Source organism: Hirundo rustica, chromosome Z (assembly GCF_015227805.2).
Source record: "Hirundo rustica isolate bHirRus1 chromosome Z, bHirRus1.pri.v3, whole genome shotgun sequence".
Taxonomy (NCBI): Eukaryota; Metazoa; Chordata; class Aves; order Passeriformes; family Hirundinidae; genus Hirundo; species Hirundo rustica.
In genome coordinates, this window is record NC_053488.1 from 70324955 (window position 1) to 70348004 (window position 23050).

The 23050-nt window shown below is 38.3% G+C and overlaps 1 protein-coding gene across 6 annotated transcripts in view; it reads right to left on the minus strand.

The window, feature by feature from the left end:
• Window positions 1-1251: 1251 nt before the first annotated feature.
• TDRD7 (tudor domain containing 7) overlaps window positions 1252-23050 on the minus strand; it is a 49329-nt gene continuing 27530 nt past the window's right edge. For 4 of the 6 annotated variants that reach the window (XM_040089467.2, XM_040089470.2, XM_040089469.2 and 1 more), the window contains exons 7-17: window positions 14315-14895; window positions 11896-12082; window positions 10224-10335; window positions 9061-9263; window positions 8775-8909; window positions 7022-7105; window positions 6723-6857; window positions 6280-6390; window positions 4341-4831; window positions 3858-4018; window positions 1267-1721 (exon numbers count right to left, since the gene is read on the minus strand). In XM_040089467.2, the coding sequence (XP_039945401.1) occupies window positions 1501-1721; window positions 3858-4018; window positions 4341-4831; window positions 6280-6390; window positions 6723-6857; window positions 7022-7105; window positions 8775-8909; window positions 9061-9263; window positions 10224-10335; window positions 11896-12082; window positions 14315-14895 (2421 nt within the window). In that variant the 3' untranslated portion in view covers window positions 1267-1500. Of the gene's footprint in view, window positions 1722-3857; window positions 4019-4340; window positions 4832-6279; window positions 6391-6722; window positions 6858-7021; window positions 7106-8774; window positions 8910-9060; window positions 9264-10223; window positions 10336-11895; window positions 12083-14314; window positions 14896-23050 lie in introns of all 6 variants that reach the window. The other 2 variants (XM_040089473.2, XM_040089472.2) reach the window with 2 other exon arrangements.

Sequence of the window (23050 nt, forward strand, 5' to 3'; positions counted from 1 at the left end):
TTGCATTGAAGTTTATCTTACTAGTAGTTCACTACCACATGGCTTCCTTCGCTTGCATTCTTCACCTTCTCTGCCATGGCAGCTGAAGAAGTTGATTAATATGGAAAACTAATTACTATCTCCATTGTTAATACTACCTCTCTCTCAAGTATACGTAAGCATCAGCATCAGCACACTCAAGTATGGAGAGTACCATGTTAACTAGCAATCTGCACTAGAATTTCAGTTTGCTGGTTTATTACTGTCCACTCTAATCATAAGGGCTGTGCTATACCCAGTGAACACCCAGGCAGAGAGACACGCACCAGACTTCCAAGAGGACCCCTTGCTGCTTTGCCCAGATCTTTTCCAGACCACCACCAGAGTTAGAATAAGAGAGTGCAAACGTAAGTCCTACACATTGAAACAGCTTGTTTGCTCAGAGTATTTGTATGCTTTTTCTCTCTCCCACCCTACTGTTACAGATGCACAGCACCTTTCAGTTTTTTCTCCCTTTCTGTCCAGTCTCCTGTACTCCTGCAAACAGCATTATAGGAGAATTTCTTAGCTTGGCCTGTGTACTACTAGAAATACTACACAGCCATGCACAGCAGAAAAAAATCCTGTTGCTGGCATTCATCATGTAAAGGTTTAATATTGTGTTTAAAAAGCTAGAGGGACTTCGGCAAGCAAATCTAAATTGAGACAGCAGACTATGAAATATAATCATGTCTACACTGCCTCTAAATATTTCTAAGACCAAAAAGAAAGTAGGTTCTAAATTAGGCTGAAAATACTGTATTCAGAGGACTTTAGGCACCCATCTGCATGTTTATAGACACTTGTTTTCTCCTGTCTCCAGGGTGCAGAAGTCCTCTGAAGTTTCTCAGAAGCATAGATGAAAACAAGCTATAAAAAAGAGGGAAAGGAATGCTTTGAATTTAGCAGCTGGTCAGGGGGTGGGGTGAGGAGGGGAGCAGAGAATTCAGGGAAATGGTATCACTACTAAAGAACAGCAAACAGAGCAGTAAGTACACAAAATGCATACCCTTCTGTGAATGCTCCACCCCACAAATGCAGTATTCCAAACAAGGCACTATTCAAAGCTTACCAAGTTAAGGAAAAGGGAAAAACATAACAACAGTGCATGTTTCTGACAATAAATTCAGAAAAAACCTCACTTGTTAAAGGAAGGATTACCCTGTAATCCTTCTCTGAGAAATAACTATGAGATAAAAAGCCCTCCAAAATTAGGGAATGATCACAAGAGCAAAATTGAGCATTGTTTTATTGATAAATTACTTTTAAAATAATTTAAATCAAATATTCTAGCATTACAATGGTAAACAACGTGAAAATTTTCAGAAGTCAACTGAAGTCAACAGAACCCAAACTTGTTAAACAAACACAGGTTTTTAAATTTTATCCCCAATATGTCTTCAAGGCCATGTAGTAGTTATATTTCTCTTCAAAGCCTGTTACTTATTTTATTGCTAAGCTGCTACATTGCAGAAGTGATGATTAATCACCCTTTGAAAATTCCACAAGACTTTGAGACACAAAATCATGAATCCATGTATCAGTATGTGGAAGAGATGTGTCCACGAGAAAAGTCACTATTTTTCGATCCCAAGAGTTAGTGCTGTCATTAACTGCTTGTATCTGTGCCACAAAAGGTTTCTTCTCCACAAGATTCCGAAACACTATTGATGCCTCTTCTGACCACTGCTGGTTTTTCACTCCTAGGACAAATGTAAAGCAAAACAGAAGGTCATTTATAGACTAGACCAATCTAAGTTTATAAAGAAGTGGTGTGAGTTTAAATACTTGAGAAAACAGATTTTAAAGTGCTAATGAATGCAACTTAAATCTAGAAAAGAAACTCAGGCTCACTCATCTCCCACACAAATTAGATTATTACACAGACTAGGACATTTATTTTTTCTTGAAGTCTAAAGATACGGATGTGTTTGCGTAAGTGAAAGGCAAATGCACTGACTCACTGAGCAATTCAGAGAGTATTAGCTGCCTCGCATGACCAGGGCTTGTCAGAGACCATGACAAAAAGGAAACTAAAGATCCTTTCAAAATAAACTTCTTTTATCTTCAGCCTGAGGGTGCTGACATTACTTGTCCCGTTGGCTTTGCTTTATATTTTCTTCACCTCCAAGCAGCATCAGTTACTAAAACACCTGCCAAACCTTCAAGTCCCAAACTAGACATACAGAGGGCAGAAACAAAGAGAAATTATGCCTAAATGCCTCACAACTGCTCTTTTTTCAGAGCAGCATTCCACAAAGGAAAGTCTGCTGGAACCTAAACAGGTTTTTGAAAATGGCTGCAATCCACCTAGAAGTAAGTGGCTTCTGCAGACTTGGGATTCAGTTCCCCAGACCACTACTAGTGTACAGCATCTAGACACAAGGGCTCAAATATCATGCAGGAATACCCAGAAACCACTTTATGGATAACAGACACAGAACAGCAAAATGCCAATACTTTACTTCTACTATTAACAGCAGCTTGCCGCTAAAAGGACAACACAGGAAGACAGCTGCCTGCAGATTACAAAAGGAATTAAATGCCAATAGTTAATCAATACTTTAGAAAGTATAATTAATGCTAGGAAAGACTACTGTGGAAGCAAATGGGATTTTACAAGGAAACAGATCAATCAGAGACTAAGAGACATGAGACACAAAAACAGAGAAAAAAATGCGTAAGAATAGCAGGACAATAATTACTGATCTTCCAGGTTCAGCTGGCCTGCTTTGACAATACGAAGCATCTCTGAGGCAACTTAACTAGCTACTTGGGAGACTCAGTGAAGCAGGAAAAGTGGATGACTTGCAGGCTTGCTGAACTGGATCCTCCAGAAGACAGATACAGCTAGAAATCTGGCACATTACAGCACTGCACACTGAGGACCCCAGCCTGTCGGTAGCACATCCATCACCCATCACCAGTTTATAAAGTAACCCCCAAGGTCACACTGAGGCTATGCAGAAAAGCAAATCCTCAGAAGGCACAGAGCACTAACTCTGTCGTTTGTCACTTCCAACTAGCATATTCTGTGACTGAAATCTAGAGCAGCACTGACCAAATAGCGTCAGAAAGCAGCAGCTGACTAAGACAAGACATATACATCTGAACACAACAAAGAAATGAAGGAAACATTTTGAAAGGAAAGACAGCAGGGAAAGATCAAGTTTTATTTTTGAAATTCTCTCAGATGTATGCACACTCTCTATGTAACATATTCTCAAGGAAATTATCTTATTAAGCTTATTGAAAGCCCCATCCTCTCATGGAGTTTGTTTGTTTGTTTGAGAAAACCAATATATTTCAGGCAACTCTGGACTCCAAGTAGGCTCTGGAAAACTGTAAATTACATTAGGGTCAAGATTATATATTAAAAAACTCTCCAGAAATTCAGCATCTAGGTTCCCAACTTTATGTAAACTATGATAATCAGAACATTAGGTTCTTATCAACAGATACATTGTAACTTTCACACTTGGTAATTTGTTATGTTAAAAGATCCAAAAACATTTGGGTTTTTTTTTCCTGTGTCTTTTGTATAGTAGGTATTACACGCATTAAATGATAAATTTTATGACAATGAAAAGCAGCTGCTGGTTAAATTTAAGCAGTCTTCATTCTCAAAGATGGTAACTTAAAGTGCTGCATTAAATTAAACCAACAAAAAGAATTCAACAGAATCATCACTGCCTTTGCCAAGAATAAAAGCAGGACATAAACATATAGAAAAAACCCAATTACATAACCTTTGACTTTGTCCAGTTTACATTTCTGTTCATCTCATATGCGCACTGGTGCAAGACTAACAAAAACAATTGCAAACGCTTGATACCTACCTGCAAGCTGAGCTGTAATAGCTTGGAAAGGTAGTCTTCTAAACGTATCCAAGAGTGGCTGTACTTTCCGTATGCTGACAAACTCATGTTTGCCATAGTCCAGCTCATACACTGACAAAAACCCATTTCTAAGAATTCCTTTTATTATGACCCTGTACCACCTAAAAGGGGGGAGAACAAGAATAGACCATTTGAATTCATATTCCCACACTACCAAAGCACCAGAAAAATAATGTACAACCAAAAGATATTAACCAACATGTCTCAGGCTTCCCAAACCTGGATTTAGCTGAATAGAAGTCAACTATCCCAGCTACAGTCTGGAAGCATGAGGAGACTGCAACCTCATTTACTTAATCTCTCAACTATCACTGGACATCTGCTATGTTGTTAACAATGTGGACTAAGCAAAGGTAGGCTTGCCTAGCTTAGCACAGTTAAGCTTGCTTTCAAAGATTTTAAGTAATTTAAGCATCTACTTACTCATCTCCAATTTTAGCTGCATACAGTTTGTTTTTTTCAATGTTCACAGGTTTCTCTTCTGCCCTGCTGTAGTACAAGATCATTTCTTCCATTAGAGCATACAGATTGTTCAGCTCATTCCAAGGCTGGACAATGAAATGACCAGGATGGCAGGCCACTGAGACATAGATATCCATGAGATCACCAGGTTTTGGCAAGGGTAGAGGAGGAGGCATTTCAATGGTGGACACTGCACTGCTGGGCTCTCTGCCTGAATCAGGGAAACTCTTCTCCAGCTTCCCACTAGATAACTGTAGCGCTGAAACAGCACTACCCATAGCTTTTACAGAGCTAGGCCCACTGGGTGTCACACTCAAGAAAACATCTTTCTGATGCTTCCACACGTCTGCATCTTTGATCTGTCTATTGATGCTACGATCCATGTCTGGGAAATTCTCTGGAGCAAACAAGTAAATGTGTGCAATTCCTTTTGAAGCATCCTGTTTAATCACCTTGGAACACAAAATACCATTTAACAACCAGTTAGTAACTATTAAAGGCCTATCTGATTTTGTATAGAAGACTAAAGCAGCAGCAGTTCATTGCATTTATGCACAGAAACATTCTCACTGTTCTCCCAAAGATATTAAGGAAACTGTGGGTACTAAGTCATTCACAGCAGATAAAATGATAAAAAAACACTTGCAGCTATCCCACTAACTTAAAGCAAACATAAAACTTGAATTGAGTTTTGTTCCATCCAACACGTTCAATCTCAGTATTGTGTGTACAATTCTAGTTTTCAGAAGAACAGTAGCCAATGTCCACACAGATCTAAACAACTTATTAAATAACACCTAATCCTTTAAACAATCTTCCTGTCATTAGGGGAAATGAGGCCTGCTCATTAGATGAAGAAAAAGATGAAAAAAGCTTCTGGGTTTCTCTCACACATAATTTTCAAGCATTGACATAAAAATATTGCCTTTTTACCATCAGATATGCTAACACTGTTAATAGTAAAGCACTTAAATTTTAATTTGATGAAGTATGCAATATTCCTTTAGTGATCCTTCTGTCGATGTTCCTAGCCAGGAACAAAAACTTTCTGCAATTAAAGCATGCATCTCGTGTCTATTATTTAATACAGCAAAAATTAGCACCAAAATCAAACTCTCTTGGAAGAGGATGTCTAGAATTCTAAGCCAGGTGCAACAGGTATACATTTCAGAGCAGACGTCTAGACTAAAGCAAGCAAAAGGGTTATGGAAAGCGATAAAGCACTTTTTTGAAGTCTGACAGTAGCTGGAATCAAAAGGTTAAGAGGAAATTATCTTTGTTTTGTCTGTAGTCAGTAATAGATTTCCTTTAGGAGGGTATTTTCAGTTAGTTAAACTGGCTGGGATACACTGCAAATGGAAATAATTTTATTTCAAAGATAAGAGAAATTCTAAGTATATAAAGCATATACTAAAACAAAGTCTATTAGAAAAAGCAAACAACCCCCCCCCCTGCCCCCGCTTTCAAAAGACTAAGAGGAGAAAGTTTTGCTTACAAGAGGCATAAAAGTAATTCAAGATTAACTCAGGATTAACTCAGAAGTTGCATATTTTTATGTGTTGAAACATGAAAACTGTGTTTCTTTCTTATCAGTGGCAAAATAACTCCAGCTGCATATTTGGACTTGGACAGCAAAATGAAAAACTGCTGTGAAAGTTGCTAAATTCACAGCAGAGGGGAAAAGAGAAGATTCTAACAGGCTTAAGCAAGTAGGTTTTATAACAAATTTCCTAAGAAAAGAACTTCATATAGAATTAATGTCCTTTGGCTGGTTACAAACTTCTACACTTCTGTAATAAAAAGCAATCTGATGAGCTGTTAAGCTTTTAAAGTTGTTCTTCCAATGTTCTTCTCACAAGTCTGTGTGATTTCAGATCTCACAGGCATTTTGACTACTTACCTTCATGCTAAATTCAGGACGATTTATTACAGCATCTCTCAGCCACAGTACAGCGTCTGGAGTCCACATGCCAGTGTTAGGAGGCAGATCTGCCAGACAGCATTTTAAAGCCTAAGAACACAATTAAGTATACAAGGTATAATTTAGTAATATGAAAGCTAGTCTGTAAGTTCCAATTAATGGAATAATGCTGACAGAGTCAATCACGTGTGACAAACAGAGACAGAGCAAAATGCAAATCCAGTACCATGACACATACACAACATCCACCAGCTCACAGGAATACACTGTGATTTACTTCAGGAAAAGATGCACAATAAAGTACATTGCAATATTGAATGCTGTGAAACAAAACAGAATTTCAGTACACAAACCTTGAAGCAGCAGCACTACAAACACTGCCAAGAGATCTAATACAGGTTAACTTTAACACATCTTTATACCTGAGGAGGTATTGCAATTACTTCTCTCAGGAATTGTTGCGGGATTTCTTTGAGCTCTGATACTTTTACAGTTGCAACTGTTCCACTATCCATAAACTGCACATCAAGTGCCCGTCTAGTGTGAATTATTTTTATCTGAAAGAAGAAAGCAAGAGCATAATTTTGAGGTTAAAAACCCAACAGTGACACACACATTATATAAAGTATTTAATGGAAACGAAACATTTGCATTGAGTTGAACAAAAAGAAGAGACATTTCTGTGTGGGCAAGCTCTAGCTGCTTTTTGAATACTTCTTACCTCTACACGTGCCCATTTTCCTTTGGAAGGAAACAAGCAGATTTTGCCACAGAACGGTAGCAAGACATTAAACTCAGATGTCTGCTGCAAATACAAAAAGAGAAGTCATAAAGCATGGGGCTATTACTATCTGGCACTCAACTAACCATTTCAAAAGCAACACATGGCTTAAAGAGTACTAAGAAGCAAAAGCTCTTTCAAATAAAAATTATCTTTCCAGGTTTAGAAGTACCTCATACCACATTGCTTTAAGCTTCCCAATTCGTAAATCTTTTAATCCCAAACTCTGTATCTTATAGGGAAACTGGGAGATTACAAAGTGTCAGGGGTAAAAAGCCACTTTTGGAAACAGACTAGGAAATCACCAATTAATTACTTCACTTGAAAACCAAGAGCAGTTAAGAGCTACGACAGACAAGTGAAGAAGCTCCTAGCTTATATTCTAGAACATACAATTTCTTGAAATGTATAACAAACCAAATTTACTGCTGACTCAAATGAAAGTCTCGTAGGGGTGACAGTCATCATGATAATCACCAAGTCACCAAGACAACTGCTACACTATAAAATGTATGGGGAAACTCCATTTGAAGAAGAATCAATTCCTTACTACATTTAAATTCTTGGGCAGCATGAGTTAAAACCCTTCAGATAAGCTACAAAGCCTGATATTAAAATAATCTGGAGAATAATTGCTTTCTTTGATAGCAGCAAGAAAATAACAAGTACTCTCTCCAAAGAATACCAACTCTTGAAACACCTATATCACTGCCTTTCTTACTGTCTTTGTATTGCTAAGTATTTTGCTAAGTATATGCTTTCTTTCAGCGTTTGGCTTGCTTGAAACTGAATCCTGATAAATGAAGTACTTTCAGTATAAAATATTTCCAGATGATCGCACAACAAATCTAAAGCTCAACTTCTACACCTAAAACACCCTGACAGAGTAGTTTCACAAGCAGCAGCTCTAACAGGACCTCCAAGGATCTGCATTGCGTTATTTGATTTTGTCAGGCTTAGCTGAATTACAAAATTGATTCTATTAATTCTTACAAATTGGATTCTCTTAAGATTTCTTCTCTTTGGCCTAAATTCTCTTGTGTCTAATACGGATTGTTGCATATGTCTGCAAATGGCTGGTGGAATGTCAGACTTCTCTGCCACATGCCTATTTAAGACTTAAGGCTTTTCAAAAAATCTCCTATACATCACTTTGATGTTGATACTAGCCACAACATTCAAAAGCTAAGCATGCAAGGACAAGACATGCAGAATCAGATATATCAGATCACTGAATCTCTAAAGAAGCCATGTTAAGAAGAACAGACTTTGATTATGCTGCTTCTACTGCCACTTTGTACAGAGCTAGTTGTTTATGCACTTCAACTTCACAATGTAAAATTTCCAGAAAAAAAAAAAAAAGGCAATATTTCCACAGGCTTTACACCAATTTCATGCAGTTTCCACTGGAAGCTTCCCATTAAGAGCCATACTGTTACTATTCTAGCTATTCACAGGAAGTTGCAAGTAGTTACTGAAGCCTTAGAGAGTGCCTATGAAAAAGAAAGCATCAAAAGACACTTTTCATACTGTAAGGTGTACCCCAAAAAACCCCAAACTAGAAAGAATTTTTAGCCTTTTTGAATAAACTATGGCTACCACAGAAACTTGAACTTATGTGCGAGGAAAATTATTGGTACTCTCTGGAGAAATGCTGCATGGCTTCAACCACTTCCCTCACCATGGAACTTACCTTGTAAAGAAAGTAGTTTTCTAGTTTCTGCAGTATTTCAGAAAGTCTAGACAAGCCTTTGGATGGCACTTGACAATACAGGCTCCCATCAGAGTAAACACTGGTTACTCTGACGTTGGTATATACTGTGTCTACCTGCAACAGTAAGAGTTTGACAAGAAAAAAAAAAAAAAAAAAAAAAAACACCACAAAATTTAGCAAATTTTTGAGTACTGTTTTTTGTCCATCTAAGACCTCAATCAGTCAATGACTTTTCATGATTAAGGAGGAAACAAGACAATGGTACCTGTAGGTGTAGTTCAAGGGACTTGTCATACAATGCCCTCAGACAAGTAGCATTGATGTTGACATCATCTTCTCCAGAAGTGTCATAGAGAACAAGAAGAGGAGTATCACTCTTTTCCAGTATTTCCACAGCAAATATCTTGTAGCATGCCTGTGATTCCACAGCCTTTACTAGGACAGGATCATCACAGAAGGCTTCCAGTCCTGCAAGACACACCATACCATTTTGTGTACAGAAGTTGTAGTACTCCTTCTACTTACAATCTGCTTAATTTCTACCATTTTATCAAAGAAAGCCATCTTTGGAGTCAGGGCAGAATAGAAAAGAAAAAGAAAGACTTTCTTCAACAGAGTTGAAGCAAATGAGTTAAGAAAAATGGAATGCATCCAAATATTAAGAAACCAACCAACCAACCAAAAAAAAAAAAAAAAAAAAAAAAAAAACAAAACAAAACAAAACACCAAAACAAACAAACAAACAAAAAAACCACAACAAAACACCACAACAAAAAAACCCACAACAACAACAACAACAAAAAGCCAAGCTCATTCACAGCAATTTCACATACTTAAAATTTAATGTTTTTACGAAGTTGAAGAGGCCTACTAGTTTTAGAAAGGTGAATAAATTCCAGCAGACTCTAGGAAGTCTGCAAGAATGCAAGTACTGAAAGGGGAAGAATCACTTCAAAATAATTAAATATGTTCCTATTTAGAAATATTAAATAATCTGGCCAAAACAGATGTATCTCATTTATAGATAAAGATGTGGCACTAGTGTACATTGCTTCACACAACACATTTCCTTCACTTCAAACATGTAATTTTTATTTCTTTAGGCTCACGTATATTAAAGGGACAAAGACATCCATGTTAAGTGCAGAAACAATTAAGCTTCATTACAGAGGTACAGGATAAAATCATCTTCTAATATCAAAGATTCTCTGTAAAACTCTTCACATCTTCCTTCCTTTTCCTTCTTTCCATGCACACCTGTGTCTGCTTAGACTAGCCAAGCTGAACAAAATCTATTAAACACATATAGAATTATTACAAACAAGGATCAGAACTCCCAGACTGTGCACAGAGGCTTCAATCCATAAGCTGTGTCAACAGTAAGCACAGCAGTAAGCATGTGTGCAGTCAGCATTGACTTTCTCTTACCTGCCAGTTTACATTTTGCAGCTTGAAAAGGAAGAGATCGGAACTGTTTCTGTAGTCTGCACATACTGTTGCTTTCAACAAACTCAGTGAAGCCATGATCAACATAGTATACCTGACAATGGAAAAGGGAATTAAAAGCACAAGATCGTGAATGCAATTGTGTTTCTTGAGTTTAGTGAGAATGTATTCTGTTACCACATTCTCTATACAGCCACAGACAAATTACTTTTTGCCAGTTCAGTACCATTAATTTTCATGGAAAGCCTCCTTCTCAAGATCTCCATAAAACCATCCCCTCCAACTGTTCTACAGAATCTCAACTTTAAACAGCAGCAGTGCTGGAAGCATTCAGCATACATTATCTCAAACTACAGGAAAAAAGGTAAAAAGTCACAATTTTTATTTACAAAGTTTTGAAAGTGTTGAAAAGTCAAATACTACTTAGGTGCCATGATAAGTTTTGGCTATTGTTTTTACAGCATTAAGAAAATAATTTTTATTTAAGCTTGTCTTTGATATAAATACTACAGTCAATGTGGGAAACTAGTATGGAAACCGTTACAGGCAGCAAATAACTGGAGCTAATGTGAGAGAAAGAAGGCTTTGATGGGACTTCCTGCAATTTTTTTTTTTTTTTTCTAAACTCTATCCTGCAAAATATCTGCATAGCAAATATTAAAACGAGGTCTGAACACTGTGCCAAAGGATAATCAGCAAAAGCTGCAATAAAGCAGCAGCCTTCTTCTGGCTGATAGCTCTGACTAGGGAGAAATTAGAGGGAACCATACCACTAATTTTCTTGTCATCTCTCTAAATCCAACAATCTTTCACAAAACCAAGTTCTGACACCCCACTCCAGCTTACAGCTGAAGGGCTATCATACTAACTTTCAGAAAAAAACATCAATTTTAATACATGTGCTATTTCAGTATTTATAAAATGGTTCAACTTTAAAAGCATGTTAAGCAAGGCTAGGTTACCTAACTGGGGAAAGAAACAAAAATGTTAAGGAGGTTACCATCAATATTGACTAGATAAGAAGTAACTGAGAGGTTTTAAACTTTTTTTATACTTCTAATATATATATTCTAATTTCACTGCAGATGGCAAGAACCATCTGTTTGGCATAGGAAAAGTTTAATGGAGGAGTTAAGTAATGTCAATGGGATTTAACTAAAATGCATATGACATAACTCCCAAAACACTTGATCTGTCTGGAAGGGGAAAGTATACTATTTCTCTTTTTTTTTTTTACTATTTAGTGCATGTTAGAGATACTTCAATACAAGAGTTCAGACAAGATCTAGGAGCAAATGATTGATGTCCTTTCCTTTCTCCTTCTGCAATCCCATCAAAGCATTCCTCCTATCAAAGGCACATTTTCAGTACCTAAGTACTACAGGATCCAGTCCCTTTTAAAATCAAAACCAGAACTCCCAAACTCAAACTATTTATGGAGAAAAACCTGAAAGACTGTTTAAAAACAGTTACACTGTTTTGTCAATCGTGTAACTTCTACAAGGTCTTAATTTCTCATATACCTGTAAACAGAAGTAGTTCAGGGCACGAAAAGAAAGAATAGTAGCATAGCATATTTAATAATTGACCGTGTATCTAAAAAACAAGCTTGTCTCAATTCTTTCTCCAAATGCCAGAAGAGGTAATTGCTTGCCTTTACTCTGTTGTCTTCTAGAGAAATTATCTGCGCACGCAACCAGGCATCTTCTTCAGCACGTACTGCAACAAGTTGCCCAACGCTCAGAGACTGAGCTGGTGACACTGTACTGTTCTGACTGTAGTATGCTTTCATTTCATCTTCCATTTGTTCCTGGGCAGTAGAATAATCTTTGCCCACATACCTACAAAATTAAAAAAAAAAAAAAAAAAAAAAAGCCACAAGAGTTGGGATGCAACTTCAAAAAAGCTGAATAAAAACGTAAAAACACTTACATGCATACATGAGTATGTGATAGATGTTTTCTAAGATATTTGTGCCCAAACACTTCTCTTTTCAGAAAAAAAAAGTTACTCTGTCACTAAAGAAAACCATTTTAATCTGGTTTTCACTAAAGTTGATCCAAATCAAAGCATCTAGAATATATTTCAAAATTAGCTGTTAAACCAAGTGCTGTTTACTCTCATACTCCAGATTTATCTTGATATTTGGCTGCTGACCTAATGGTTCATATTAATGCTGTTTGTGTTACACAGGTCTTCTTAAATCAAGTATATAAACTTTCTGGAAAATTCAAATGAGAAGTTCTGAATACTTCAGAAGCAAGTTAGATTAGATCAGACAAAAGGAAAACTTATCCACAAATTTGTTCAGTACCGACTGTTTCGGCTTGTTCTTAGAGAGCGTGATACTATTCAATTCTACCACATAGTTTAGATTATATTCCCAGACGTAGTGCAGATGTAACATAGTATCATAACTCTGTTATAAAGATTATGCTAAATCTGACCACATTTCAGAGAACTGTGATTTTCCTATCAGGATTTTCCACATATCTGGATTTTCCACAGGCAGTTCAAACAGCCTTTTTGTTTCTGTGCAAGCATTCATCCACTTCATAATGGAGATAAAGTGTGGTGACAGTCACATATGTTTTACTTAAAAGTTTCTTGAACATACCTAATAAGACAGTTGGAGTAACTCAACATAAAGCAGAAGAATCTTTCAGGATTTCCTGCCTCTCTCACTATTTTATTCATTAGTTCTTGTGAGAATTCAACTGCAGTGCCTAGAGTATCATCTCTGCCTTCAAACACTCTGTTGTGAATGCCTAGCAAATATCTAGGAGTGCTTCTATCACTTTTATTCTGACTACATTAGAATTCTTTGAGAATCCATGTCTCAAAACAGAAACAGCACCAAAACCAGCACCTTTCAGCTTTGCCTTCATTTGTACTGCAGGTGAAAGGCTTCAGACAAAAAACTTAGCCATGTACCAAGAAAGTAAAGAGATACTGCTCCATCCCTGAGATTGAAATAGGAATCTTGATTTTATTGGTCCTGTAAAAATCAACATCAACCAACAGCTGCTACACAGTTCTTGTGTAGGTCAGCAGAAAGAGACTGGTAGGACATGTAAGAAAAGAAGAGCCCACGTGCTGTTTCCTCCCTGTATGTCTACATGAACATCTTCTTGTCATGGCAAAAACCCCTAATCCCTTCAGGGCTAGTTTCATCATATCAGGATAAATGACCTTGCCCATGAAGTACATGGATAACCCTGAGTAGTAATTTTTGTAACTAGGACCAAGAAACCACTAATTATCATAAAATGAGAAACTTCAATACTGGCCAAGTAGCATGGTTCAAAATTTGGGAACTGCTACTTTGTAGAGAATTTTTTACATAACCACCCTCAGCCCAACAGTGTCATGTGGTACTTTAATCCATGGTACGCAAAGGATTCATCCCAAATCCTTTGTGGAAACATCCTTAAAATAACAGACTAGAAAGCTATGAACCATTACTCCAAATGCACAGTAAGTTATAAATGATGTCAGAACTAAACAGTGTGCAGGAAAGTTTTGTAGAGCTAAGTCACAGGTGCATAGCAGGCTAGAAGTAACAGGTGTAACAATCCACATCTTACATTGTCCCCTTGTCCCCTTAGACTAGGCTGATTAGGAACCAAATCAAGAAACACTAGTAGTTTTCTGCTGGATGAAAGCTCATCTTTCCATAAGCAGAATCTGAGTACAAGTCAGGCCTAGTGCAACTTAGTGCAAGTTATAGAAGTAAAAAGTATTTTAATAAGAACAATAGTAATATCTGAATACTATTTTGTGTTGTAGTGGGATTACTTTATAAAGTCTTCCAATGGCAAGTCAAATCTGCCTTGATTCTCAGACAAGGTAAAGCTAATGATATAAGTGATTGTTTCAGAACAGAAGAAGTTTCAGAAAATTTCTATGTAAATACACAAACAAAAGGATTCCTGTTTTTCATTAGCAAAATAAGTAAATAATAAAGCCTTGAAATGTCTTGTTCATCTATTCTTTTCTGGCAGACCTGCACAATATGAACATATGGATTTATAAATAAAGCAAAAAAGATAGATTCCAAAATACAAACTTGCCTAATTATGACCTCATTAGTGTTTTTCAATTCTAACACCATGATGGACACAGATCCTTCTGATGGAACGATCAGAGAAGGAACACTTATGTTTTCTAGATACTGGTCCTTGGATTCTTCATACTTCTGTTCAGCTGTGGCTTTCACACCGTCATACCTCTTGATTTTCTCAGTGACATTCAGATTTTCATCAACGCATCTTTGGGGTTTAGGGTAAAGGATTGCCCTTCTGGGGGCTTCAGATACATAGTCCACAATACATACATCTGACAGCAATTCTAGATTATTTAGAACGTCTTCTGGAAATTTTACTTGGTATGCGTCTTGGTACACTTTGGGAAGTGCATGAGCCCAAAGACCACTGGAATACTTCAGCAAGAGGCTAATGACTTTTGCCTTGAAGTCGCTACTGAGTGATGCGGGTGTGGTGTCCATATTTGGTTTTAACAAAGGGTCTGCTTTTGATGAAGTAACATTCTGAGATGCCTTTTCTTGCTCAGTATCACTTTTTGATGCTGGTGGTATTTTCTTAGCAGGATAAATAAATCCATCCATTGGATCACTTCTGTGTATTTTCTCCACCTTGGAAACCAAAAAGAGAGTCAATAATCAGTTGCATCACTAACACTAAATTGTTTTGCCAATTACACTTTTATAACATGCATTTTATGCAGATTTTGAAGAGAACACCCACAGGGAGCTAAGCCTGAGGCAGTTACTATAGCATTTCCTGTAATGCTTCTACTCTGCTTTGAAAGGCTCCAAATACATACAAGTGCATCAGTAATAAGCAAATATATGATCTATTCAGCACAACTAGGACTTGCTGACAAAGAAGTACAGTCGGTCTTTCCTCCTAGGAAGACCAGAAGATGGTGACACCCTTTATAAATTTACATCTTTTGCACATTAACCTCCCCAGTCTTCCCCACAGGCAAGCAAACGGTAAACAAAGGTTTCTCTCAGTTTACTGAGGGAAAGAAGATTTGATTCTACACTTCAGAAACAAGAGGACACTTGCCAGGCAGTGCTGTTAGGCAGGGTATCTGCTGTCATGCTCACAGAATTGTTTTTCTTTACAAAAGTTCTGACATTAAGGCAGAAATTTCTGGTTTGTAATAAATTTAATAATAAAATTGATTAGACCCTTTTAAATCATGCCCCCAGCCTCATTCAGAACCAGATATTTTATCAGTCCCTATATATCCACCTTTTGCTAAGTTCAAGAACAAGCATACCACATAGTCTGAAGTCACAACATAGAAAGTACTGTTTGAGAACTGCAGCCACAAACTCACAATAAAATTCTTCTTCCTAAAGCTTTGCAGTTTCAATGATCTAACCATAGCTTAGCAGGAATCTATGTAAAACTGAGATAACAAAAGGTCTTAGTGTTTTCACATTGGTCCCAAAGCAAGAAAAATAAAGAAATTTACTAAGGTTTATGTAGCTCCACTTTGAAGTTCCTTTGTCAGAGGAAACAACTCTAATCAAAGTCATTTTCAAAAGCAGATCAATGAAAAAACACGGAGCAGCAGAATTACTTGCTAGTACCCAGGGGTAGCATTCACCTCCACCCTACTAATGTCAATACCCGTCAGAACTTTATAAACCTTGCCCAAGTAATTCTTAGCAGCTCTGCCCTAGCAACATACAATCAAAGCATAATGAACAAAATTTCAGGTATTATCTTAGAGAAGAAGAACAACACGTATCATGCATTATTAAGAGAACATTAGCAAGAAACAAATACTGAGTTACAATACATTGAAAAAAAAAATAAAGTGGTCGTTGCTGTGTCTAAAAAACCATGTATTTTGTCCTGTGTATACCTCGTGACACTCGGACAAAATTGCCACATGATGATCTGAGTTAAGAGTCAGGATATGAACTATATAAGCGCATTTCCATACACTTGCTCTGCTTTACATTGTCTGGGCTGGTGCCAAAGCAATGTGTGAAAAGGTTCTTGGAATAGGTCTTGGTCAACTTCCATGAACACTAGCATGACACAAAGGAAATGGTTTTCATAGATATATTAAAAAAAAATTAACTGTTAGAGAACCCTCACACATTCCTGGTAGCATGCCTAAATTATTCTCTGTCAGTGAAAAACCAAAACAGAAATAGTTTTTACAAGAATAAGACATAAGAAAGCAAAGTTCTTGGGCATCTCTGCTAGTCAGCTTGATATAAGAGACAATAAACATGTCTGGCAGTGAAACCTAGAAGGACCAAAGATGCCTTCACTGATTCCTGACAGAGAACATTTGTATTTGTACCATCTGATATGAGGAATCTTACTGTGCCCTTTGTACCACAGGAGAAGAAATGAGTTCACATAAAAATAGAACCAAACAAAAAACTTATCCAAGGCTTTGATACACGGTCAGGAGTCCAACGTACATCAAGTCACACAGAGAAAAAAAATCAGAGCATGCCATCTTGGTAAATAATGACATCCTAGATAGAGAGGAATTGATAAGGATGTCCCATGCGTCTATGCACAAGACTGAGGAATACATTTACGTGACCAGCCAAGGAAACTTCAGCTACAGAAAATACTTAACATTATCAAGACAACAATCTGTTTGAGATGGCTGTGTTGGAATGTATGGCAGTTCATCCTGGAAGAAGCTGGATGTAGAGGTCTACCTTTATGTATCTCTTTTCTTTGCTAGTGCTCCTTAAATAGAGCTGCAACAGAGCTGAATAAATTTTTGCTGATAGGACTATAAACCCTTACACACTAAAGATCAGCAGCAGACTGAGGAGAGAAGATCCTCAGAGACCTTTAAGCCTCTTAACTCCAATAATAGGTCTGGGGTTTTCTAGGCACTGAAGTTCAGTTTTGAAGAGACTGTATATGCTGACTGGGTAAACCATTTAGAGACAGCAAAATGCTATTTCAGTAAATTGTTTCAGATTATTTCAGTATAAATAAGCACAGGTTGACAACACTAGAATCACAGAATCATAGAATATCCTGAGTTAGAAGCAAACCACAAGAATCACTGAGTCCAAATGCTGGCCCTGCACAGCCCATCTCCAGGAATCACATCACCTTTAAGGCCACAGAAATTTTAATAACAAACAAATGACTTCACTTTTGAGCAGCACTTCAAAATAGCCACTCTTACTCAAGCACAAATGTCTCAACCAAGTTTTTGTTGATCTTATAGGTACTTCAAGGTACTTCCCATTAGTATGGCTGACAGCCCAGCTCTGCAAGTACATTATTTTGGGAGGTACTGAGAAACACCTGAAAGATAACACAGTCATTTGTAACAGGCATCACAGGTTCTTGAGGGTGAAGTCCTGCTTGTAAAACCTAATTTCATTTTATGACAAGATAACTCACCTAGTTGATCCAGTGGATATAATCTTTTTGGATTTCAGTAAAGCTTTCCATACTGGCTCTCACAGTGTCCCTCTGGACAAAACATCGGGCACAGACCTGGATGAACACATCATGTGGTTGGTGAGCAGCTGGCTCATGGGTTGGGCACAAAAGGTTGCAGTGAATGGAGTGACATCTGACTGGAGACCTGTCACTGGGGGGTTCCACAGGGCTCCATCCTCAGCCCTGTGCTCTTCAGCATCTTCATAAATGACCTGGATGCTTAGTAACCCTTGGAAGGAGTACTAAGCAAGTTCACAGAAGATACACAACTGGTAGGAGCTGTTGACTCCCTCACAGGCAGGGAGGCCTTGCAGACTGACGTTTATCAATTAGAGTGATGGGCAACCACCAACAGTATGAAGTTTAACAAGGGGAAGTGCTGGATTCTGCAGCTGGGATGGGGCAAACCTGGATGAGTGTACAGACTGGGGAACAAGAGAATGGAAAGCAGCTCCATGGAATGGGACCTGGGGGTCTTGGTTGATGGCAAGTTCAATGAGTCAGCAGTGCCCTGGCAGCTAGGAGGGCCACCCATACCCTGGGGTGCAGCCAGGCAAGGAAAGGGATTGTCCTGCTCTGCTCTGCACTGGGGTGGCCTCACCTTGAATGCTGGGGCCAGTTCTGGTGACACAGTGGAAAAAAGACATTGAGCTGTTAGAGAGCATCCATAGAAGGAGAATGAAGGCAGAAAAGGGCCTTAGGTGAAGGCCATATGAGGAGTGGCTGAGGTCATTTGGTCTGTTCAGCCTGGAGAAGAGGAGACTGAGTTGAAGTCTACAACTTCCTTGTGAGGGAAAGAGGAGCGGCAGGCACTGGTCTCTTCCCTCCGTGACCAGTGACAGGACCAGAGGAAATGGCCTGAAGTTGTGTCTGGGGAGGTTTAGGTTGGATATCAGGAAAAATCTTTTTCACGCAGAGCGTGGTTTGGGCACTGGAACAGGCTCTCCAGGGAAGCGCTCACAATGCATCAACCCTGACAGAGCTCAGAAAGCACCTGGACAATGCTCTTAGGTGCAGGGTTAAGATTTGTATTCAATGATAATTGTGGGTCGCTTATAACTCAGAATATTCTGTGACCATACCTCTTGTCACCTCTCCATTACAGAGCACAAAGCAGAGGCAACTGCTGGCAGAATGAATTATCACGGCAACAGTGAGTGAAACAGTTCTACACAGGAGAATAGTATTTTTGTCCTGGGCTTGAATTAACAGATGCAGCTCTTAAAAACTGAAATCAGGAGCTTTAAATAATAAAACTTTAAATTAAAAAATACTCCCAAGATAAATACTGACACTGCAACTGAATGGAATTCAATTGCAAAAGAGCAAGTCTCCTTGCTCTTATCCACACATATAGCGAGGACAAAGGTAGACATGTTCCTGTATGTGTCAGTAGGACAAAAGCTTTGCACATATATGCTTGGAAATGTTCAGAAAAACCACTCCACTAACATATATAAACTAAAGAAAGTATCCACTTTCCAATGCCAGCCTTGCTTAATTGTGTTTACAGTGATAATAATATACTGGTAACTTCCTGTAGCATCAACAGTTTCCAAGAATGAGCTGGAAAAAACACATCCTTGAAATCAGAGTTTCTAGTTAGAGTAAAGGTTACATTCAAACTAGCATATGCAGGTATTTCCTGCCATTCTTCTACAAGGTAGGAAAAGAAAACCTGCAAAGGAAAGATTTAATGTCAGTGACAGAGTCTCATCTTATGTGGCAAACAAGAAGTCTGGCTCCATGGTTCTTGGTATCCAACAAGGTACCTTTGGTTCTCAAAGATGGCTTTAAAATACAAATCAGAACTATCACTGATTCAGTGAGAAGAATTCATCAGAAGTGTGGTGAAGGAGTTCTTTCAGACCTGATTTAAATATGCAACAGGAAAGCCAACTGCCATGGCATACATACCACAGATACTACACAGAAACATTTTAGTGTCAGGCACCTTAGACAAACAGTACGAAAGCAATTCTCATCTACCTGACCTTCCTCAACAGTACATGAATTTCAGCGCCTAGCAAGCTGGAGCTCAAAGCAGTGAGGAAGGTATTTCTGGCCTCGATCAGCACTACCTTGCATCCATACACCGGCTGACAGCACCTCTTCTCTGTCAACGGCAGCCACCACAACTTCAGGTCCCACTGGTTTTGCCCATCCCTCCACAGTACAGGTCTCCCCAGGCAATGGTGAGATGCTGCTTCAACATTAATATTCAGCTTCAACATTAACATTCAGCTCCTCCCTGTTCTTCCAAGTAGCTGCTTCTGAAAGCAGTTGAGTTTGAACTACCAAACTGCTGAGTATGTGTTCAGGGCAACCAAAGCCGGGGAAAAAACCAGTCTTGTCCAGTATTCTTGAAAGGCTGAAGATTCCCACTGCACATGGTGGCATCACTCAGTAAGGAGCTTTTCCTTACAAGAATATGGAAGCTTCTTACATCATCCAGTTACAGCTAATTGCTGGAATCCACTCCAGTTTTTAGAGCTTCTAGTCTGATATGCAATTAATTACTTTGCATGGGAAGCTGTGATACCTATCTTCTTACCTTAAACAACAAAAGAACACATCAAAACATTTGTTTTTAGGCAAGCCTCATGTCAACTGGAAAGTTGAAACAGAACTGGAATATGTTGGGCAGAAAAGCTGCAGCATGTCAATTGTTAAGAAAATGACTGGATACAGACCTGGACAGACTGCAGGTGACCCTGCATGAACATGGGGTTTGCATTAGGTAATCAAAAAAGGTCCCTTCCAATCTCAGTGATTCTGTCTCTAGTAGTCATTTATTCTGTACTTAACTGAAATGTTAGAATACAAGTAATACTGGGTATATTTTTGTATTTTCTTTTGTTGTTAAATTAAAGAATCCCTACTGTCAAGACTTCATCTGTTCAGGTTCAGCTCATGCTCAGGGCTGGAACAGTAAGCTCCATAAAGTTTTAGAGTGTCTTTAGATTGCCCCCTTCTGCCCAATCTCCTTGCCCTCCCACTTCATTGCCCTGCCCATCACAGTGAAGATACTTGTTCTCCAGTTTCTTGCGCTGACAAGACTGGTTTCTGAAAATGCAAAATTACAAAGAAAACTGTGATGCAGTAAGACAGCTGAGTCAATCTAACAACTCCATACTATTGAGGGTTACCCTTATTCCTCACATCTTTATGCCAGCACTGAGGATAAGCAGACAACTTTGTCAGCAGTTCTTTTTGGCTGTAATAACCTTTATCTCATAGTGCACTGAAGTTCTCCTACAAGGTCAGAAAAGTACAAGATTTAACACACAGGAGATGCACGGGTTGCAGGAATAAGGAAAGATGCTGTCAAATGGAGTCTGACTTCATTTGGTGGCTCATCATGTTGTCTAACCACTCATCACCAGGACTGAGGTTCAAGTATATTGATTTACAACCTCTTCTAGCACTGTGTTTCGACAGCAAAATTATTCTGGACCTTCTGTCCTTAACTGGCTCATTTCCACAGGTGCTAAAACACCATCTTCTCAGTGAGGCTGACACCAATGTAGTGTGCTCTGTGCTGAAGTATGTACAGTGCATCTAATTACATTTTTGGTAGAACATGTCTTGTGTTCTCAGAATGCTGTTCTAAATGCCAAGTGGCTCTGTGTCTAAACACTGATTTCTTCAATGACCACGGCAAAAGAAAGTTATCATAATATAAGAGCTCATCTACTGGAAACAGCTTTTAGGGTTTGTGTAGAATGGTGAGCTTTCATTCCTACACACTACCAGATGTGATAGCCTGCTCCACTGTCTCCTCCGCGTGCAAAATACATTAGAGTTAGATTTTTTTATTCTTTCAAGTCTGTTTCTCTGTTGAGAAGGATGACTTTTGCTCCACACAGTTTAACTGTGATACAGAAATTCCTTCTCTGAGAGTAAAGACTGATAAAATCAAAATTTCTCAAGGAATACAACTCTCTACTGTGGCAATCCTTCCCTTTTCTGTTTGAGTCCTTCTCTTCTCTGTTCTGTTGAACCTGTTTAACTCACTCTGAATGTTACAGTAAAAAATCAGCTGCCCGTTGCATTAGTATGTAGTACCTTTTTGTTAAGACATGGTGTACTGCCCAGGACCAGATTCAGAAAGCAGCACTCTCGGTCCTATTTCTGTCAATTTGTTTACCATCTAATCCTGGCCTCCCAAGCCAAGTTTCACTTTTCTGCAAAAAGTCTCAGAATATAAATGTAAAATATGAATAATAATCTAAGAACCAAATACAGCTAAAAAAAGATAAAATAAACAAAAAATCCAACCAGTCAATTAGGCAACATCTCGTTGTCTTATGCAAGTCTCATTCTTATCTAAAAAATCCTCTACCTTTCTGTAGAGATAAACTTAAACTTGTAATGACAGCTACCAAAAAAAAGGCCAAACCAAAAACCAAACAACAAACTAATCAAACATCCCCAAACCAGTGAACAAAAATATGCTAATTTTCTCCTTAATTTCTCCATTATTTTTTTCCAGTATTTTCAAGACTGACAGACTGCAGGACCTGGCCAACACCTTACCAGACATCGAAGATATTAAGTGAAGAAAACTAAGTTTTCCTTTACCCTGTAAAGTCTCCTCCTCATAATAAACAGCCAAGTAAATATTCTCCAGTCTGAGGAGCCTTTTCACAGAGCATCAGGCAATAGAGTGTTTAAGGTCACTAAAGAATATGCTCACATTACATATTGTTTAGCTTTATGTTCATTAAAAAGCAGTAAGAAATCTGACTGAGGAATGATAGATTACAGATATAAAACTGTCTTCTGACAACAACAGATTAATCTGGTACACGGCCAGAGCCAGAGCCAGTAGAGTATTTTATGGAAAGGAACATCTTTGTTCCCGAACTGATGAAAAGCAAATGCATCTCCTGCAGCACAAACAGAATTTCAAAATTCAGAACAGTAGTGTTATTTTTCTACCAGCCCCTTCAGAAAACAGACAAAAAGACTAAGGTAGTCATTACCACGAGATAACTCTAGAGTCAATTCAATATGCATACATCCCTTCATTCTGGCAATTAAAAGGTGTCTGCTTGTTATTCATTCTACAAAAAAAACCAGCTCTACGAATAGTGTTTTCACCAAAACACTGAGTTTCATAAACATGGAATAACTTCTGAAGCACAAGGTATGATAGGGTGTGACAGAATTCATCCGTCCTAACAGATGAAATGCATTTTTGGCTGTGATTCACTGTGCCACTCAGACAGTCGCAAGTCTATGGAACAGGACAGGATTCACCTGAGAATACTAAGATACCTGGAAGAAGCACTTGCCAAGCTGCTCTCCATCCTTTATCATCAGTCCTGG